Source organism: Spinacia oleracea, chromosome 1 (genome assembly GCF_020520425.1).
Source record: "Spinacia oleracea cultivar Varoflay chromosome 1, BTI_SOV_V1, whole genome shotgun sequence".
Lineage (NCBI taxonomy): Eukaryota > Viridiplantae > Streptophyta > Magnoliopsida > Caryophyllales > Amaranthaceae > Spinacia > Spinacia oleracea.
In genome coordinates, this window is record NC_079487.1 from 46708904 (window position 1) to 46728688 (window position 19785).

At 34.0% G+C, this 19785-nt stretch overlaps 1 protein-coding gene across 1 annotated transcript; it reads right to left on the reverse strand.

Annotated features, from left to right (window-relative positions):
• Positions 1 to 2469: 2469 nt before the first annotated feature.
• Positions 2470 to 5489, reverse strand: LOC110800858 (xylan glycosyltransferase MUCI21). The gene is made up of 3 exons (XM_022006184.2): positions 4780 to 5489; positions 4519 to 4587; positions 2470 to 3771 (listed from the first exon to the last, which is right to left on the reverse strand). Exons 1-3 carry the CDS (start codon positions 5003 to 5005, stop codon positions 2591 to 2593), a joined length of 1476 nt encoding a protein of 491 aa, XP_021861876.2. The 5' UTR covers positions 5006 to 5489; the 3' UTR covers positions 2470 to 2590.
• Positions 5490 to 19785: the final 14296 nt, after the last annotated feature.

Genomic DNA, 19785 nt, shown 5'->3' on the forward strand with positions numbered 1-19785 from the left:
AAATCATAGTAGGAGAAGTAGGTTGGCCAACTCATGGTGATATACATACCAAATCTTTCTGAATTGTTGGTGGCAGACTGGCAGTTAAATAGGTTCCGATTCCGAATTAGTAAAAACTCGAGTCGGTTCAGTCAGTTTAAGATAATATTTTTTTCTGGGTTTACTTTGTTGCGTTTGTTCTGCTATTCCTCTTCAATTTGACGTCTAATTGGTTGTTGTTTAACCGTGTGCTGCCCCGTTTAAGCTCAACACAGACGCTGCTATCAAGGAGGGAGTGCTTAAAATGGGCGTGCAACAGCAATTTAAAAACTGGATGTTGCAAACAACCAGATACCGAGTTTTTAGCTCAGGTTCAGAACTTCTGAAATCATTTTGAAAATTTATACCTGCTGTATTTATCTGCTTAACGCTCAGCTGCTTATTTGACTTTTCTGTTTGCAGGTTTCTATGGTTTCAAGGCTAAAACATGACAATTTTGTTGAATTGCTTGGTTATTGTGTTGATGGCAACCTACGCATTCTTGCCTATGAGTTTGCATCAAATGGATCTCTGCATAACATCCTTCACGGTAAGCTGGATTCTTTGTTGCGTTGACTTTGGAGCCTAGAGGCCTTCAATATTTTTTGTCCATATTAAATTAGTGGTTTGTTGTATGCCAGAACTTTTGGGCCTTATTTTTGTCTTGAACCTTTTAGCTTTTGGTTCTTACAATTAGTTTTGATGCTAAGTTTGGATGTTTTCTCATGTAAGGAGTGATCATATCAGTTGTGTACTTAATGTGTTTGACCGTTACTCATTAGTTGGTTTAATATCTTGATTTCTAGGATTCATGATTACTATTCAATTAAAAAAAAACCTAAAATTATATTTATTTCTCCTATTAACAATTCAGGACAATACATGAAGGAAGCATCTAAATGAACTTAAAAATGGGAGTTCTCCTACTGTATTTCACTGTGTATGTTGCAGTAAATCTATCTTGATTAATACTCCTAATTTGGGCATTATTCAAGAAGATTTTAATAGGGTTTTGCTCAAACTTTCATTTTTGGCATTTGATTCTGATTGGATAAAAAAGCTACTGAGTTTTTAGCATCCTCTGGCCTCCACCTAGCTTCATAGGGTTTTTTTTTTGTGCTTGCTCACCTTGACACTCGATCAAGTTTTGGTGACACTTGAAACAATTGAAATCCTAATTTCTAGCTGCTTGAGAGTTTAACATTGTCATATTTTTGACCTGACGTTTTCATTGTTTTGACTTCACAAAATTTGCTACAATCAATCAAATAAAGGTCTACTTAGTTATCACCAAGGAGCTGAATTGGAAGAAGGAAGGAAGCCAGGATGATATCATTGGATGTTAAACAGCTACTAGAAGGAAGGTAACAAGTTGTCATTAAAGATGGTGCAAGGTGGGGATCAGGGCCTGCAACACTGTAATGCACAAGGGTCTGATGCTGGCCACTAACAGATTTTTTGATTGATGTAATTGTTGTGATTAGTTGAATATGAACTTAGATTGCAAAATTAACCTATAGTATGACCTTCATGTTTTGGTCTTATCAACTTTGCGAATATTTTCTTGCCTAATATTTGTTGTGGTTAGTTGTAATAATACTATTTTAAGTTTTTTATATAATTTCGCACGCATCGCGTGCATATAAGACTAGTAGTTCAAATCCAAGGACCATATAGTTCAAATATTTCACTTGTACATGTACATTGAAATCATTCTTGATGTTTATTATATTCTCAATGAATGTTCATTAGGGTGCACAATGAGCATTTTACACCCGCGTGTATAATCCAAATTGCGGATAAAAGCTCTCCTTGGAAAATGCCTTTACTAGGAAAAAGTGTTTAATAGGGCAACCATTCACTAGCATAGAAAAGGATTGTTAACTTGATAAATAGTTCTATCCAATTAATCCATTTATATTAAAACCAAATTGCTTAAAGATTTCTAAAATGAAACATCATTCTAATCTATCATGAGTCTGGATCCTCTAGAGTTTTAATAAAACTCTAAAAGGTAGAGTTGTATATCTAAATTAACCATACATTTTAAAATGAATTGCTCATATTAATGGGAACGGAAAATCATGGGGTGGATATAGATGATAAAAACCAGGGAGAATTATGGAAAGATAATATATGAGCCATTGATTTTTCATTCAATTCAATGGTTGATGTGCTCAAACTATATCTTGTAAAGTTATTTTAGAACTCTAGAAGATCCAAAATCATCTATCATAAGCCTTTTCCATGTCAAGTTTAGAGCTATCCAACCACTTTTCCCGACCTTTTTGAAAGAGTGGAAAAGTTCATGGGCCATTAGAAGTTTAGAACATTATCTTGAATTAGTCTATCAATGGTACGTAAATGCCCCTTGTAGTAGATGAATGAGTCCAGGAAGTACCTCCTTCAATTCAATCTGTTTGCAATTATCTAATAAATAATTTAATACACAGTTGAACAAAAACTGATAGGTCTGAAATGATTTGAACTTGTTGAGTTAACAATTTTAGCTACAAGAGAGAGAGAAATCATTTATACATTACATGTGTGGCCTAAAAGACTACTGACTAGATTACTTGGTGAAGTAATCATCATGTACACGAAGTAACAACTTTTGAACCCTTCTGAGGTCCAATCTCACATTTTGATCATCTAGATAAACCTTCTTAGTAAACTCCCACCCCTTTTTATTTACACTATTTGGATCTCTCAAAATAGGATCATCTTTATCATATTTGTAGTACAATGAGCTCTCTCTAGGATGAATTTTGTACCCAATGTACTTTAATCCCATATTTTTGGCGGGTTGCCCGTAATAAGTCTCGGATGGCCATTCGGTTCCTAGGGGAATAACTTGAACTAAGGTGCAATTAGGGTTAAGAAACAGAAAATGTGTCATAGCAGCACCATGAACTCCAAACATAACATCACTATTACTTATAGCCTTGTATATTGTAGCAAGTTCGGTTTTTCGATTAGGCTTTAATATTAGTACGTCGAATCCGATTTTTTGTGCTAGTTTTACGAGTGCACGCTCGTTAGTTATGCCTCTCGACCCTCTTCGTGACAACAAGACCATCCTTGGCCTCTTGTTGTAATGATTCACTACAAGTAAACCCTTTGGTGCCTCGAAAGCTCGGCTTAGAAGATTTCGAAAGCCTATGATGTTGGCTTTACTCAACGATGAATCGATTGTGAGCTCGTCATGAATTTTAAGTCCAACAACGGCTTCTTGAAAGCAATGTGTCTTGGAATTTGAATTGAAAATGATAGGACGATAGTTGGAGAGTTGTGCAAGGACTTGTTGGTACTTTGTGTACCACCAAGAATGGTATTCAAGTATAACAAAGATGACTTCTTTGTTGAACTGTTGAGAAGTTATATACAAAGGGATTATGCCATCATTAAATTCATGGTACACATTGCCCGTATAACCTCCGGTTGAGAAGAAAATGGCCGGAACGTCATGACTAACGTCACATTTGTGATGGGAAATGGGTTTGTATTTTGAGATAAGGTGTATTTGGTCAATTGTGTTCATTACACTCGTCTCCCATTTTCGGGTGTAAGGCTTGATGGTTTCATGTTCTAGCTCGTATTCCTCGAATTTTGTTGGGATGTCACTTAGAGGGGCGGCTTTCGTGTTCGTTTGTGTGTATAGGATGATTGAAGAGGAAGAAGAATTTGTTCTAATATCTCCTTTCATGAAACATATGTCCGTTCGAAAATGGCTTCGATCACAATATAATGTTCCTGCATTCAACCAAACGACCATGACTTAGAATTTATTTGACCTAAACCGTGCCATTTATTTGTATACGAATTGAAATATCCAACGAGGACCAATTTCTTAATTATGATTATATCAGTTTTCCAAAAAAAAATAGTAGAACTATACGTTTACAAAAAGATTCTTTAATAAGCATGCATAAATTATATGGTCTGATATCTCTATTATGTACTTCAACTCTCGAGAAGCAATTGGTAAAAGGTACACCCGGTTGTATGTAGCTAAGACATGCAACCGGGTAGTTTTGGTTTTTAACCTCTCAAAAAGCACAATTTTATAGTTTAAAGCACATTTTTACAGGTTAAAGTACATTTTTATAGCTTAAAAGCAGATACATTTCAAAAGAACACATTGTTAGTACAAAAGAACATACGAGCGCGAATAATTTGAGAGGATATGTAAACTGATGTTGGTTGCTCACCTTTTTAGTTTAGGTTTTTTCCCAATTGGAAGAAGATATTCAATATCATAATATTTGAAAAACATATGTGCAATTAAAATTGTAACTGAAAACTGTGCTTTTAAACTGAAAATGTGATTTTAAATTGAAAAATGTGCTTTTTTTTGAGTGATTAGAAAATACAAAACGATCCGGTTGTATGTAGAGCTACATACAACCGGGTGTACCTAATAATTTGTGCTCGAGAAGGTTAGTTGTCCACCTAAAATTACTTAGAAGGAGTACGAAACTGAAAGACTTGGAAACTTACCAATGGAGAGAGAGGATGCAATAGGAGGATCTACACTCAATTTCTCGTACGAAAAATTTTCTGCTCCATCTGAAAAGTCAAAAATATATATAGAGGGTCATTATTTGCATGCATGTGATTAGAGCTACTATTCAACACATCAAACTAAAAAAAAATATTCAATCAAATAGTAGCAACAAAAAGGGTACGTGTTTTTTCTGTTCCCGAATACACCTAGAGATAGAAACAATTACTTGCGAAACGTGTTTAATTTGGACTTACGATGAATACAAGAGAACGAAAATGGGAACCCGAAAATCTGAGACAGCCAGATGAAGCTGCAAGAGAGGAAAGAGAGGTAGAGGAGATGAAAAAGCTTAGATTTGACTCTTTTGATCAGCCTTAAATCTTCCTTGATATTCTTACTATCACACCCAAATGTTTCATCAAGTTTTCGAATTTGACGTTGATGATGATCTTTATAGTAATACTTTTGAAAATATACCATCTTGTACGAAATTGAATGTTACACCCCCTTGAAACAAAGTGATGTTCTCTTTTACTTCTTCCTTTATATGGAAAATAAAACAGCTGTTTAAGTTAAGGCGTATAAAATTTGTGCTCATGGGGTTCTCTTGCTTTTCAATTATCAGCCTAATTAAAGCAAGGAATGTTTAGATAGATGGAGCTATTATAGCAAACTAGGGGAGGGGTCGTAGCGTTGTACACATATCCATCTTTGAGACTCTAAAGGGCGTTTTGGGTATTTTAGATAGTATGTATATGAAAGGATGTGACACGCTCGGAAAAGTATGGGTGTTTTTGGGTGAAAAAAATATAACGGATTATATAGTGTCACCCAAAGGGAAGAGGGGGATTTGTGAGAAAAATAAAAAGATGCATGAAGTTATAGTGAACTTCCTATAATTGATGGGAAGAAAATAATGTGTCAAACTAATTCAATACAGGAGGCGGTTGGTATAAGAGCGTTTTCTTGTTATTAATGGGTTTGTTTTGTTGGTCAAATAGGGGGTGGGAAGAAGAGTTCTTGCCTTGTAGGTTTTGGATGATGCATGACACTTTGACTTCTATATCTAAGCTCTATTTTCAATTTGTTATATATATTAATATCATTACTCCGTATTATTTATTATTACTCCGTATTATTTATTATAAATGAGCCACAATGCCAATACAATTTAAAAGTTCATATAAGTCCAGTTAAGTTTAGTTATAATAAGTTAGAAAAAAAATAAGTTTTTTAGTACGTTTTCACACACTAATAAATTCCTTTCAGAGACATAAGTTTTTTTCAGATACGTTCAATTAATATAAATTTAGACAAAATAAATCGAATAAAATAAAGCCTGTAAATGAAAAAGGTGGGATTCAAATTTGTGGCCTATCGTACACAAAATCTATTTTTAACCACTAAGTCTAGACTTTGTTGATATCTTTAATTATAATTAGTAAAACTTAGCTTTTTGCCAAGTTTCCCTTGGTTACAAGTAAAGGGCAGCTTTTTTTTATTGATACTTGTTAAGTTGTTAAAGGAAGATATCGATGGATTCTTAAAAGTTGTAATAAAAGAAAAGATAAACAAAGAATTAAGAGAATGTTCAATTACTTAGCTTACACCTTTACAGTGAGTCTACCTTATCAAGAAAAGGTATATATGTTTGTTTCTATACTTCAACATAATAAATAATGTTTATCTTTTTCTTAATATAAAAAGCAATTCAATGCGATTAGCACGAATTGGATTGAATCTAAAGTCTTCACATTTATGCGTATATTTCCTCCGTTTTTCTAATTATTTATTAGTGTGTGGCATTGGCGATATTTCGTAATTACTTTAATAATTAAAATTCGAGATATTTTTTAGGCTTAATATTTGACCAAAATTATATAGTCTATATTTATAAAATTGTAAAAATCCATTAAGTTCGTCAAGTACATAGATACACTATATCATTTATCATACCAAATAATTTTTCAATTAGATCATTCTATATTTCGTATAATTTATTTTGCTTCAAATAAACGCCAAAACATATATCTGCATGTCATTTTTATGGTTGATGATTATGAGACTTATGACATAATGTTTAATTCACAGCTTTCCTAATGCTTTAATTTTTTTTCTAAAACCAACATAATCCATAGAAAATAAGTTAACATAAAGGTTTAGTTGATTTAGACTTCATGTTAACTTTATAAATTAGTGTGCATAGATAGTTAGATGATAATGTGAGTTATTCTCCAAACTCGAGGTTTGGTGTTTGTACCGTATATATTGCAATGATATTTGGTTGTCAATGACATGATATGACCTTGGTGAGTGAGATTTTTGGTTGTCATGACATAACATAACTTTTTTGAGTGGATGACTTGACGTATTACATGACACATAAACGTTATTAGCAATATCTTTTAATACATTAGTGCAAATTGCAATATTTGGGTTGTAATATCATTTACACATTCCCGTTACTTTCCATTGTTATCAAAATTAGTCATACTGTCGTATATTAGCTAATTTCATTTCGAAATTTCAGACAAGACGAAATCAAAGTTTGAATTTTTATAGTCCATATACATTTTAGTCAGGCTCGGTCCTGACATTTTATGGGCCCTAGGTGAAACAAGAAGAAAAGTCCCCTTATATATATAAAAAAAATTACTACTACGTATTAATAATTTGCAAGAATTCATTGCCACAAAGAGAGTTTCGATAAAATTTAAGTAAGCTAAAAAATTATATTTTATTTTTGCAACAAATTACTCTTATATTATTTGAGTCTCTTCTCTTAACACAACTAGTTTAGGGCCCGTGCAACGCACGGCTACTACTAAAACAATTTATTATTTTAATAGTAACTAAAAGACTTGTGATATTAGAAAAACATAAAAGTGAAAGGATATATGAAAAAGTATAAATTCAAAGTTGTGTAAAAAAAAATATTCAAATGAACTAAAATTGCATATTACTATACAAAGTTAAAAATGATAGTCGTTTACTTGTATGTAGAACGATATAACAACGTTAACCAAACCCGAATGACTCAAGACTAATTTTCGAAAAAGACCCGAGCATAACCGAGTTAGTCAAATACAACATATTTTGAATCATGAGTAAAATCTTGATAAATAAACTTATATTTTAGTCTACTTACCATGTATTATTATTTTAATTAACATTCTTACTTACCAGTTACCATGTATTATATTATTAATCGTAGACTAACATTAGAAGTTCATTTATCAATATTTTTTATATTTCTTATCAGATTAAAAAGTTATAATAATGCATAAATAAAATTATATCATAAAGGAAAAAATAATATTGATTTAGCTTTCCTCCAATAATATATTATGCAGTACACATCTATGGTAATTAAAATACATTTTTATCTTAGTTTCCTAAAAAAACGTAATGTAATTTACTTATTTTAAAGTAAAAAATAAAAAATATTTTGGCGGGAAAAAATCGCACCAGGAAATTACACGTGTCATTCCTGGTGTCTCTTTTAGTATATAGTAATAGATCCTATTAAGGTCAAAGAATATAAACAACTAGCGTAGTCATAATATTTTATTCTGAGAAAAATATTTACTACTAGTTTATATTTTGATTTTTTGTTATTTTTATAATATTGAAATCAACCCCTCTCCTACGTAAGAAACCCAAAGAAATAGCCATAAAAAAATAACAGCCATAAATAAAAAAAAAAATTAAAGTAAAAGTACAAAGAAATTAAACAATTTCAACGAGCAAGACTTGAACTTGGGTTACAGGGGAAGTAAATACAAAACCAACCACTAGGACACATTACTCAGATACGAACAAATGTGCGACATGTAATATATTCACATAAAGCAGTCAGAAATTTTGGGCCCCCTCCCGGCCTTGGGCCCTAGGCGATCGCACTCCTCGGTTCCTCGCTTATGCCAAGGGTCGGGCCTGATTTTAGTACGTAATTAGCTTGATATTAATTGATCTAGTACTTCTAAAATAGTCATCATAAAGATGACCATGGTAAGGAATTAATATAGACCACACAAATTGATTTCCTTTTATCTTTTCTTTTTTTCTTTTACCTTTTTTTTTATCCAAAAATCTTTTAACTGATTTTTTAGAAATATGAAAAATCAATATATTTAATTTTGTGAAAATCAATAAATAATTTCCAAAAATAATTAGGAAAATAATTAACTTGTGAGTGTTGTTAATTCATGGTTTAAGTTCAATTCTCTCTCCTCTCCCTCTCCTCCGCCGGCGCCGGAAAACTCACCGGCGAAACCAAATCGAGGCGATCCACTGACATCCACTCCACTCCTCCTTCTCAACTCTCTCAGTACAACATAAGATGATTTCCATATCATCTTCAACCTCTGCTCATGCTACAGGAAAAAAAAAAATTAATGGCTTAGGTTGTCAACGAGAGATACAACGTTTCCGAACGCAGATTAATTTGATGATATGGAGAAATGGTTGTCGAAGTTTGGTTAAGAATTGTAAAAAAAAATGGTTTCTGAATTTTTCATATCAGTGTTGCAAAATTATGTTTTAGATCTAGAAATTTTTCAGATCAGTGTTGCAAAATTATGTTTTAGATCTAGAAATTACTTTGAAATATTGTTTGAATGAATTCAAAGTTACACATTGACACTTTGGGTGCATGTAAGCTATTGGGGGTCCTAGGAAAAAGACGCTGAAAATTGCGTTTTGGGTTTGAAGGAAGAAGACGATAAACAGTAGTTTGTGGCCACTACCAAGGCACAATGATGATTAAAATAACCACGCACACTAGAGCATTACCAAGTATCTTTATGGACATCACCAACCATATAAGATGAACTATATAAGTCTAGTAGCTGAGTGAAATTACCAAATAGGTGTAGAAGTTACCAAAGATAAGATTGTTTATTTCCATGTTCACAAATAAAATAAATCTTAACATTATGAAACGGACTAAAACGATTAGTAATTTTGAAATGGAGGTATTATTTGTTAAAATAATAAAACAATTATTATTTTTCTCAAAATAAAAACTATGGGTTTTCTGTATTAGGATTATAAATTGGTGAACATGTGTGGGTCCAACTATTCACATGGATGGATAACACCATATTTGTATACCAATTGTTCATTACCGACTTAAAACATGGTTCTATATTTAAGTTATTATCTTTAAGTAATTACCAAGATCACTCTGGGTAGTATCCCAAAAAATAAGTATCAGGGTCGAAAGGTAAATTTTGTGGTAGTTGGGTATGAGATTTAGTTAAAGTATTTTCATTTGGTCGTTACCGAGTAATCGGTTAGTAGTTACCATAGAGAAAAACATGGTTCTAAATTTAAGTTACTATCTGACAATAAGGACCACGATATCTCCCGGTAGCTACCCACATAATAAATCTCAAAGTGGAAAGGTAAATTTTGTGGTAGTTGGGTATGAGATTTAGTTAAATGATTTTAATCTATAAAATAGATCTCCATATGTATTTTCCCCACCAAAATAATGGGTATTGGTTAGGGTGAGGACTTTCTCATGGGTAAACATTTTTAAGATCCATTTCTATTGCAATGAATATGTGTGTTGTACTTATTGGGTCCGTAAAGAATGCTATTAGTGAGTAAGGTGTACGTAGTAAGTTATGATGTTACTTTAACTCTAACTAATAACTCTTAGAGACATAGGGGTATTTACATTTGGTTTAACATTAATAAAGGATCGGCGGGTTCATCTATAAAACTAATAGTGAAACTTAAATCAATATACTACTTAGTGGTGTTACACATTTAATTTCTCTAGATATGTAGTTGTTTTTTGTTTTTACTAATAATGACAACAATTGAAATTGTAATGGATATTGTTGTTTTAATCGCCACGTGTTAGAATGTTGTTACTATAGGTAACACACATATAATAAACACCAATGCCCGATGAATGCGAGAGTGAATGTTGATGAGGAAATGGACTATAGGTAACACACATGTATTAAAATCCAATGCCCGATAAATGTGCGAGTGAATGTTGATGAGGAAGATCCATTTCTATTGCAATGAATATGTGTGTTGTACTTATTGGGTCCGTAAAGAATGCTACTAGTGAGTAAGGTGTACGTAGTAAGTTATGATGTTACTTTAACTCTAACTAATAACTCTTAGAGACATAGGGGTATTTACATTTGGTTTAACATTAATAAGGAGTCGGCGGGTTCATCTATTAAACTAATAGTGAAACTTATATCAATATACTACTTAGTGGTGTTACACATTTAATTTCTCTAGATATGTAGTTGTTTTTTGTTTTTACTAATAATGACAACAATTGAAATTGTAATGCATATTGTTGTTTTAATCGCCACGTGTTAGAATGTTGTTACGATAGGTAACACACATATAATAAACACCAATGCCCGATGAATGCGAGAGTGAATGTTGATGAGGAAATGGACTATAGGTAACACACATGTAATAAAATCCAATGCCCGATAAATGCGCGAGTGACTGTTGATGAGGAAGTAGACTATAGGTAAAACACATATAATAATGCCCAATAAATGCGAGACTAAATGTTGATGAGGAAATAGACGAGTTATTTAAAACCTCTTTCGATATTGAACAAATACAAGTGATACGTGTTATTTAAAACCTCTTTCTATATCAACTACAATTGACAGAGAAAACACATTAATCTAATATTTACACGTTATTGAGAGGACGGTTGGGATCAAGCTCCAAGTGAAAACTCAGTTGTATTATAATCTTACTTAAATAAGAACAAGATATCTTTAATGGTTATTTTAAATGTAAAAGTAGTATGATATGGAGATAAGAAAAATAGAATGACTAAGAAAACTTAAAATTATTGTAAGAAATTGAGTAATGAGTTTATTAAGTCTATATTTAATGTCTATAGAAGTTAACTTGGTACGTACCTAGATATATACTGGTAATTACCTTTAGTATATCGGTGACATCGTGATTAAAAATTCGACCAGAAATGACAAAATAAGAACACATAATTGTTGGCGGGACTTTAAAAATTTTAAAAAAATTTAGTTTCTCCCAATTTTTCAAATCGCGGGTCATCCGAAATTCCTTGCCAAAAGTTTTATAAAAACCCCAATATTTTCTCTCTCTTCGGAAAACCTTTCTCTCACCTAAACACCCTCCTCCAGTCCTCTCCCTCTTACCAAAAACCCCCTAAAATCACCCTCCAATTTTGAACTCCGGTAAGGTCTGTTCTTAGATTTGCTTTGAAAATTCTTATTTTGCTTACAGAGTTATTGAATTTTCAAATTTCAGGTACTGTAGTTTATAATTTCGCATATCAATTGTCGCCGACTACACTTAAGTTCTCGTGTTCTGTTGGCAATACACTATGATTTTGAGGTCAGTTCATCCAAAGTACCAATTAATTATGTTTACGATCTGAAAATTAAACTAGAATTGGAAATTATTGTTGCAGATACTTTTAAATTTCCTTTGATGTTGAGGGACGAACTGTACTTTTTTAAATCTGATGTCTCACAGATCTCCCTCTCAATCTGAAGCCCGCAAGTGAAATTATTGGTGGCCTGTGTGAACTTTGGTTTGGAAATTATTGTTGCAGATCTTGCGGATCCTATTATTTTTAGAACAATTGGAGTTGAATATTTATTCAGTAAAAGGGTTAATTTTCCCTTTAGGTTTGTATGAATATACTATAGAATTATGGTGTCATTGTATACCTTGATGAGCGTAGTTAGAACACAGGGGAAATGTTGTTAAATTTGTATTGGAAATAAATGTTATGCATACTGATTTTGTTTGCTTAACTACTGCAGAGGGGAACCTCCTTATGAGTTATCTGTGTTGTGAGTTCATATGTCTGGATTGATCCAAGATTCATTACTTGGGAACTTAATCACCACAGAATGCTAAGGCGAATGCATACAAAGGGACTCTTCCATTCTCTATACTGATGGTGGGGAGACGGGCAAGGGAGAGATGGAAAATGAAGTACTTATGGATTTATGTTCACTTAATGATTTGTAAATGTATTACTTATTTCTATGGTGATATCAGTAATTAGCTCTTAAGTTTAGAACTCTCCATCGTGAGGTTGATTCCCTAAACATACGCAAGATGCTTGTAAGTTGGCGGTGACCAACCGTCAGCGTGCTGGCTACTCCGCATGAACTACGTTCTTTAATGTACATTATACAACAATATTATATTGATGCTATAGTCGTAATTTTTCTAAGTTTGTTTCACCATTATTTTCCAAGAGGATCTAATTCGGATTTATTAGAGTTCAAAGTCGTTAATTATTCAAAATATAATTATTCATATTTGTAAAGTGAGTACTTGAATTCCCACTATAAAAAACTTTTGTGATGGGCTACCAATTAATGATTCGGTAGTCACCAAGGTATGTGGCTGTCATAAAATGTAAGGATTCCATTACATTTATGGTCCTTAGTAACAACTTGATTCCCCACTATAAAAACCTTTTTGTGAGTGGTTACTAATTAATGACTCGGTAGTGACCAAGAAATATATATGGCTTTCATGATTTATATGTGCTTGAGTTTGGTAGTGTCCTGCTCAAACTTGGTAATTGCCAAAAACTTAACCGTTCTCGTATTTTAACAGTTCAAATCTCTATGGCTTTTGGCAAGATATTTCAAGACATCTTTTATTCTCTAGAACTAGGTCTTGGACATAACCGTTCTCGTATTTTAACAGCCGTATGATCAATTTCTATTGCATTGAATACCTGGTGTATTTATTGCGTTGCATGGTAACTATGTAACTTTTACTCTTAATTGTAATGCCTAAAGACATTAGAATTCCCATTTGGTTCAACATTACAATTCCCATTTGGTTCAACATTAGAATTTCCATTTGGTTCAACCATATTGGGTTCACGACATAAGTAAATAATAAACTAGTTTTTGGGCTAGGACGATGCACGGAGACATTGTTTGGAAAACTTTAACCAACAAAAATAGTTTGTAGTTCTTGGGTATGATATTTCAAGACATCTTTTATTCTCTAGAACTAGGTCTTGGACATAACCGTTCTCGTATTTTAACAGTCGTATGATCAATTTCTATTGCAATAAATACCTGGTGCACTCATTGCGTTGCATGGTAACTGTGTAACTTTTACTCTTAATTGTAATGCCTAAATACGTTAGAATTCCCATTTGGTTCAACTTTACAATTCCCATTTGGTTCAACAATATTGAGTTCACGACATAAGTAAATAATAAACTAGTTTTTGGGCTAGGGCGATGCACGGAGACATTGTTTGGATAACTTTAACCAACAAAAATAGGTTGTGGTTCTTCGACAAGATATTTCAAGACATCTTTTATTCTCTAGAACTAGGTCTTGGACATAACTGTTCTCGTATTTTAACAGTCGTATGATCAATTTCTATTGCAATGAATACCTGGTGCACTCATTGCGTTGCATGGTAACTATGTAACTTTTGCTCTTAATTGTAATGCCTAAATACATTAGAATTTCAATTTGGTTCAACATTACAATTCCCATTTGGTTCAACATTAGAATTTCCTTTCGGTTCAACGATATTGGGTTCACGACATAAGTAAATAATAAACTAGATTTTGGGCTAGGGCGATGCACGGAGACATTGTTTGGATAACTTTAACCAACAAAAATAGGTTGTGGTTCTTGGGCATGATATTTCAAGACATCTTTAATTCTCTAGAACTAGGTCTTGGACATAACCGTTCTCGTATTTTAACAGTCGTATGATCAATTTCTATTGCAATGAATACCTGGTGCACTCATTGCGTTGCATGGTAACTATGTAACTTTTACTCTTAATTGTAATGCCTAAATACATTAGAATTTCAATTTGGTTTAACATTACAATTCCCATTTGGTTCAACATTGGAATTTCCTTTTGGTTCAACGATATTGGGTTCACGACATAAGTAAATAATAAACTAGTTTTTGGGCTAGGATAACTTTAACCATGTTTTGTTGCCAAAAATAACCAAAATTAACTCAAATTCTTATTAAGTTATTGATTTTTTAATCACATTATATTTCAACCACAAAAATATAAAGTGTAGCATAACATAGTCAAGTCGATAAGTGATTTACATCTGCATAAAGTGGTCACGAGGATAAGTCATCAGCATTCATAATAATAGTAAAGTTATAAAATTTGAAAAAGATATACTTAATATTTAATTAAGATAAAAATGATCATCTACACTTTAGTATATGAGATAGTAAATTTAATTAATTTTCAATATTGTTTGTCTATCGTTGTAGTGTTGGTAGTGACCATTAAGAAAGTCAGTAAGTACTGTGATAAAGTGGAATATTGTTAGGACTTTTAAGGTAAAAGAAACCTAAATTTTCGGCCCGTGGTTCAAAATTGGAAGTCCTTTTTTAAATTTTTTTTTCGCAGGTTAGACGAAAAATATCCCCAAAATTTTGAACTTATACCCTAATTATTTTCTCTCTCCTCCCATAATTTCTCAACTTCTTTCTCTCTCAAAAAAACCTCTCTCTTAAAAACCTCTGCATTCATCTTCCAGTAACTGCTCAACCTTACGGTAGTTCTTGCTCTTCTTTCCATTTTTTAATCTTTCTTCTTTTCTTTCTCTGCAAAACAGTCTTCCGTTTATAATTTCAGGTACCCCGGTCTTGATTTCGCGGAAATATTATCGGCGACTACAATTCAGGCTTATCAGGTAATTCGCTTCTCGTTTTCTGTTGGTATAACACTTGAATTCTGCATCAATTAAACCAAAGTATATATCATAAATTTTGTAATTTAAGGATTGAAGGTCTACAACTTAGGGTTTAGGGTTTAGGGTTAAGGGTTTAGGGGGTTAAGGGTGTAGTTGTTTTGTATTGTGTATATTTACGAGCCATATATTTATGACGGATGAATATCCCGTAGAGTAAATAAATCTCATGTTCATTCTCACATGATTTTGTACAGTGATGTTTAATTTCCCTCTGATTCTTGTTGCTCTGGTAACTGTTTGATGAATATTGATTTATTTTGCATTCCAAGTATTTTTGTATCTGTTGTGTTAATCAAACTGGCTATCTTTATAACAATGGAAATGGCCAACAATGAGGTGGGTTAGAATAGGATAAATGGAGTTTGGACATGTTCTTAATAGGGCAGATAGCAGATAAATTGTTGCTCTAGTAACTGGATGAATACTGATTTCATTTGCATTCCAAGTATTTTTGTATCAGTTGTCTTAATCAAACTGGCTATCTTTATAACAATGAAAATGGCCAACAATGATGTTTATTTTCTGTTATGAGTGTGAGATGTGTACTCAATTGTTGAGGACCTAATTTACTCTCGTTTAATATAAAGGTGAAATGGTAAGGCCAAAGAAAATAGCAGTCAAGCGGAAAGCGCCTGCTACCAAATCAACGCCCCCTACGGGTTCAAAATAAGCAGGTATTCGGAACAATAAGAAACAGTTTGCAAAAAGTGCTCGACTTGAAAAAGGTAGCAGTAGCGATTTTATACCTGATATAAGGTTCAAGAATGAAGACTACCAAAAACTATTCCAAGTGAAATTCGGAGAACAACCAGTTTGGCCAGGGAAGAACATTGACTTTGAGTCTTTCACTAAAGGCAATGCGGAAATTGTGCATGAGTGGTTTACGTTCCAAGGATGGGATGTCCTCCTACAGTATAAAGGGACGGTATGGGAAGATCTTGTGAGAGAGTTCTACACCCACATCGAACCCTTCGGTTAAAAGGAAGGGTTTCTTCGCACATGGGTGAGAGGCGTCACGATTTATCTAGATGACGAGATTTTGGGACATATTCTCGGCATTCCGCATGAGGGGATCTATGATGATCCTGGGCTGTCTTGGAGTAAACATACAGATTTTAAAATTCAAGATTGCGTGAAGGCCTTGCTTGAAGATGATGATTCCACGAGAGACACTAAGCCTGTCCTTCAAGAATTGCCACCGCTAAATCGACTACTACACCTACTAATTCATGGAAACCTCAATCCTCGTCCGGGTAGAAAGTTTTCCCTGACTTACCTTGATGTCTTTATTATGTTTTGCATTCTTCTGAAAAAGAAGATGAATCTCCCTAGAATGATTATCAACAATATTCGGAGTGCGCATAAAGAAAGCAGGACAAATAATCTGCCCTATGGTATGTGGTTGACAAAGGTGTTTAGACACTTTAAGATTCATACTAGTAAGGATGTTGCGCACACTAGTGCATGTCATACATTTTCTTTCTCTACGCTCACCACAAATATGAAGTGTACATATGATAAGTTGAACTCTGTATGGGTTCATCCGGATGGTACCCAGGCAGGTATTGGTACAGTGAGTAATCAAGAATCTGACCCACACCATGGTGGAGGTGAACTGGACATGCAGGTTCAAGGTGAAGATCCAGAAAATTGTATCAAGGAGGTACATCCTACTATGTTCACCTTTGAAACTGCATTACGGGTTGGCATGGTCGAGTCGATGTTAAGGTATCTGCACCCGAATATATTTACTAAGGAAGTGATGCTCGACATTCACGATAAGGTATATACATCACTCAAATTGGAGTTCGGTATCCGTGAACCTAAAGAAGATCCCCCTGAAGAGGATCTCTTTCAAGGCCGCAACAGTGAAATTGATAATTACGGTTAGTTTAGATTCCTTTGCTTGAAATGTTGTAAAATATTTGTTACATACCCTAAACCCTAAATATCTGTTCACTGCAGAAGTTGATGACGGTGATGAGGGTTCAAATGGTGTTGAGGATGGTGATGACAGTAGCGGAACTGGAGAAGAAGATGACGATGCTACCGGACCTGGAAGAGATGATGAAGCTCCAGCAGATAATGAAGCTCCAACAGATGATGACGATGCTACGGAACCTGGAATAGATGATGTAGCTGCAGAAGATGACAACGACGCTGAATCTCCAGTAGATGATGACGACGCTACGGAACCTGAAATAGATGATGTAGCTGCAGAAGATGATGATGACTCTACCGCAACTGAAACAGATAATGACGACGATGCATAAAATAGTATGATAACTTATTGGATGGCCATGATGATTCGTCTCATCGTGTTATTAGTCTGAAAACGATTTTAATTTTGTATATGGTTAGCAGATACTTATTTGCTTTTGGTTAGTACTTGTGAACAAATGTTTTTGTTTAGTACTTGTGAACTAATGTCACCGGACGTGACCGAGTATGTTGTTGGTCTGTGTTTTAAGTCTGTGATTCTTGGCTATCACCGAGTTCATGTTGGGAAAGGACCAACTCTGGATTAAGAACCCTTTATTGCGATCTGCATGTGATGGAGAATTGTTTTCTATAAACGTATGAGAACAGTTTCTGGTTGTGTCCTGATGTTGAAAAGGTAATTACCAAGACATAACAGGGATGGAAGCAAAATAGGGAAGGCAATGCAACAGAAAGCATACCTTTAATCACAATTTAAAAAACTTAATCACAATTATAATAAACACATCCATACGATGAAACAATAGCCCGTGTCCTGAATTAAAAGCAACAAAAATGAAACAATACCATGGTCATTTTTATGATGACTATCTTAGAATTTTTAAACAATAAGTGTCGTTGAATAATTAATAAAAAGATAAACATTCAACATTCAATTTGATTTACCTCAAATAACTAATTTGTTAACAAATTAATGACATTCTGAACCTGCTGGTACCGTCCAAACATGTATACGGTGAATACCACGAAGAACTAATTTGTTAACAAATTAAACCTGGAATTCTAACTAACTGGGTTCCTATACCCGTTTACAAAAGAGGGTTACCTATTCGAACCGCTGCTATCCCCAAAATATTCACAAAATGTTATCTTATTGCCCATTTGCTCATTTGATTTTTATAGGTGCCCAAATGAGGAAATGTGCAACAAACAACGATGTAACTACCAATGCTGCCTTGGCCCCCAATCAAAAACTATTGGTTCTGTTTTGTATTTGCTAACTTCATAGCTGTCAACGGCTTCAGAAGCCTAACCACTGGTATATGTTCCTGGCATTAAATCCCCCAAAAGGATAGACGGGTCACAAAGGCCAATGTTAGAGGTGACAGCCAGAGTAGTCGGTGGTGGCTGGTTGAGGTCAATGGACTTCGGCTTCTCGGGACTGTTGGATTTCTCTTGTGGCTTTGCGGCTTTCTTTTTAAGTCCCCTGCCGGCTTGCAAAACTTTAGGATCACCGATTCCGACCAATGTCGCTTTCTTTGGGATTCCCTCGGCTTTCTCATCATGGGTTTCCAGAGAAATCAATATCTTTAAAAAAACATTCTTTAACCATAGTGACCCTTTGTAAGATGTAGCTGCCAACCTGCAGATTTGTATACCTAACCCATTTAAATATGCAAACCGACCAACCAACGCAATATCAGTCTGCTCTTTAAATTCGTCCAGTGTGTGACCATAAGATAGGCCTGTCTTGGCATATTTCGTCCATCTTCGAAGTATACAACCCCTTGGTATCTCGTTCATGCGTGCATACTTCATTACAGCAAACATGTGGCGACAGGGTATGCCCACAGATTCCAATTTCATGCAGCAGCAATACATCTTGTGGAGCCTAGCACTGTGTATTACAACGTAGTGTGCTTTCCTATACTCAGTATTACTCAACCAATAAATATTAGTTACCCCATCCAAATGTGTCTTATCGTACCTAAACTTTACAACAAGATGCGATGACTCGTAGTTCATCTCTTTGCATAACATATCGTACGAGTTCCTTGTGTACACTATTGCAGCATGTGTTTTCACACCTGAAAGGACCCCTTTGATTATCGGAGTTGTGTGCTTCGTTTGGTAGTCGAGGCCTGATTCTGTAAACCTTATATCTTTCAGCACTTGATCATACAATTCAACAAATTGTACATCATAATTTTTTTATTAAAAACTGTCTTCAGTGAGCTGTTCATTGATTCACACCGTTGTGTACTTCTCACACCTGCATAAAACAAAAATCAGTAAAAACGGTAGTGACCTAAACACAGTAAGGTAGGTTCCTTACAAAAATATAAACGGGTAGGTGAAATGTGTATTGCCCAAAATATGCTATGGTAGGTACCCTATCAAAATATAAAGGGGTAGGTAAAATGGATAGTGACCTAAATATAAAGGGGTAGAAATGACCATGCATGAAACATTCCGCCGATTTTTCCTTGTCATTGTACAGTCCCTGTGCCCAAAGTTCTTTCTCATAACCGTACATGGTAATTAACTCCTT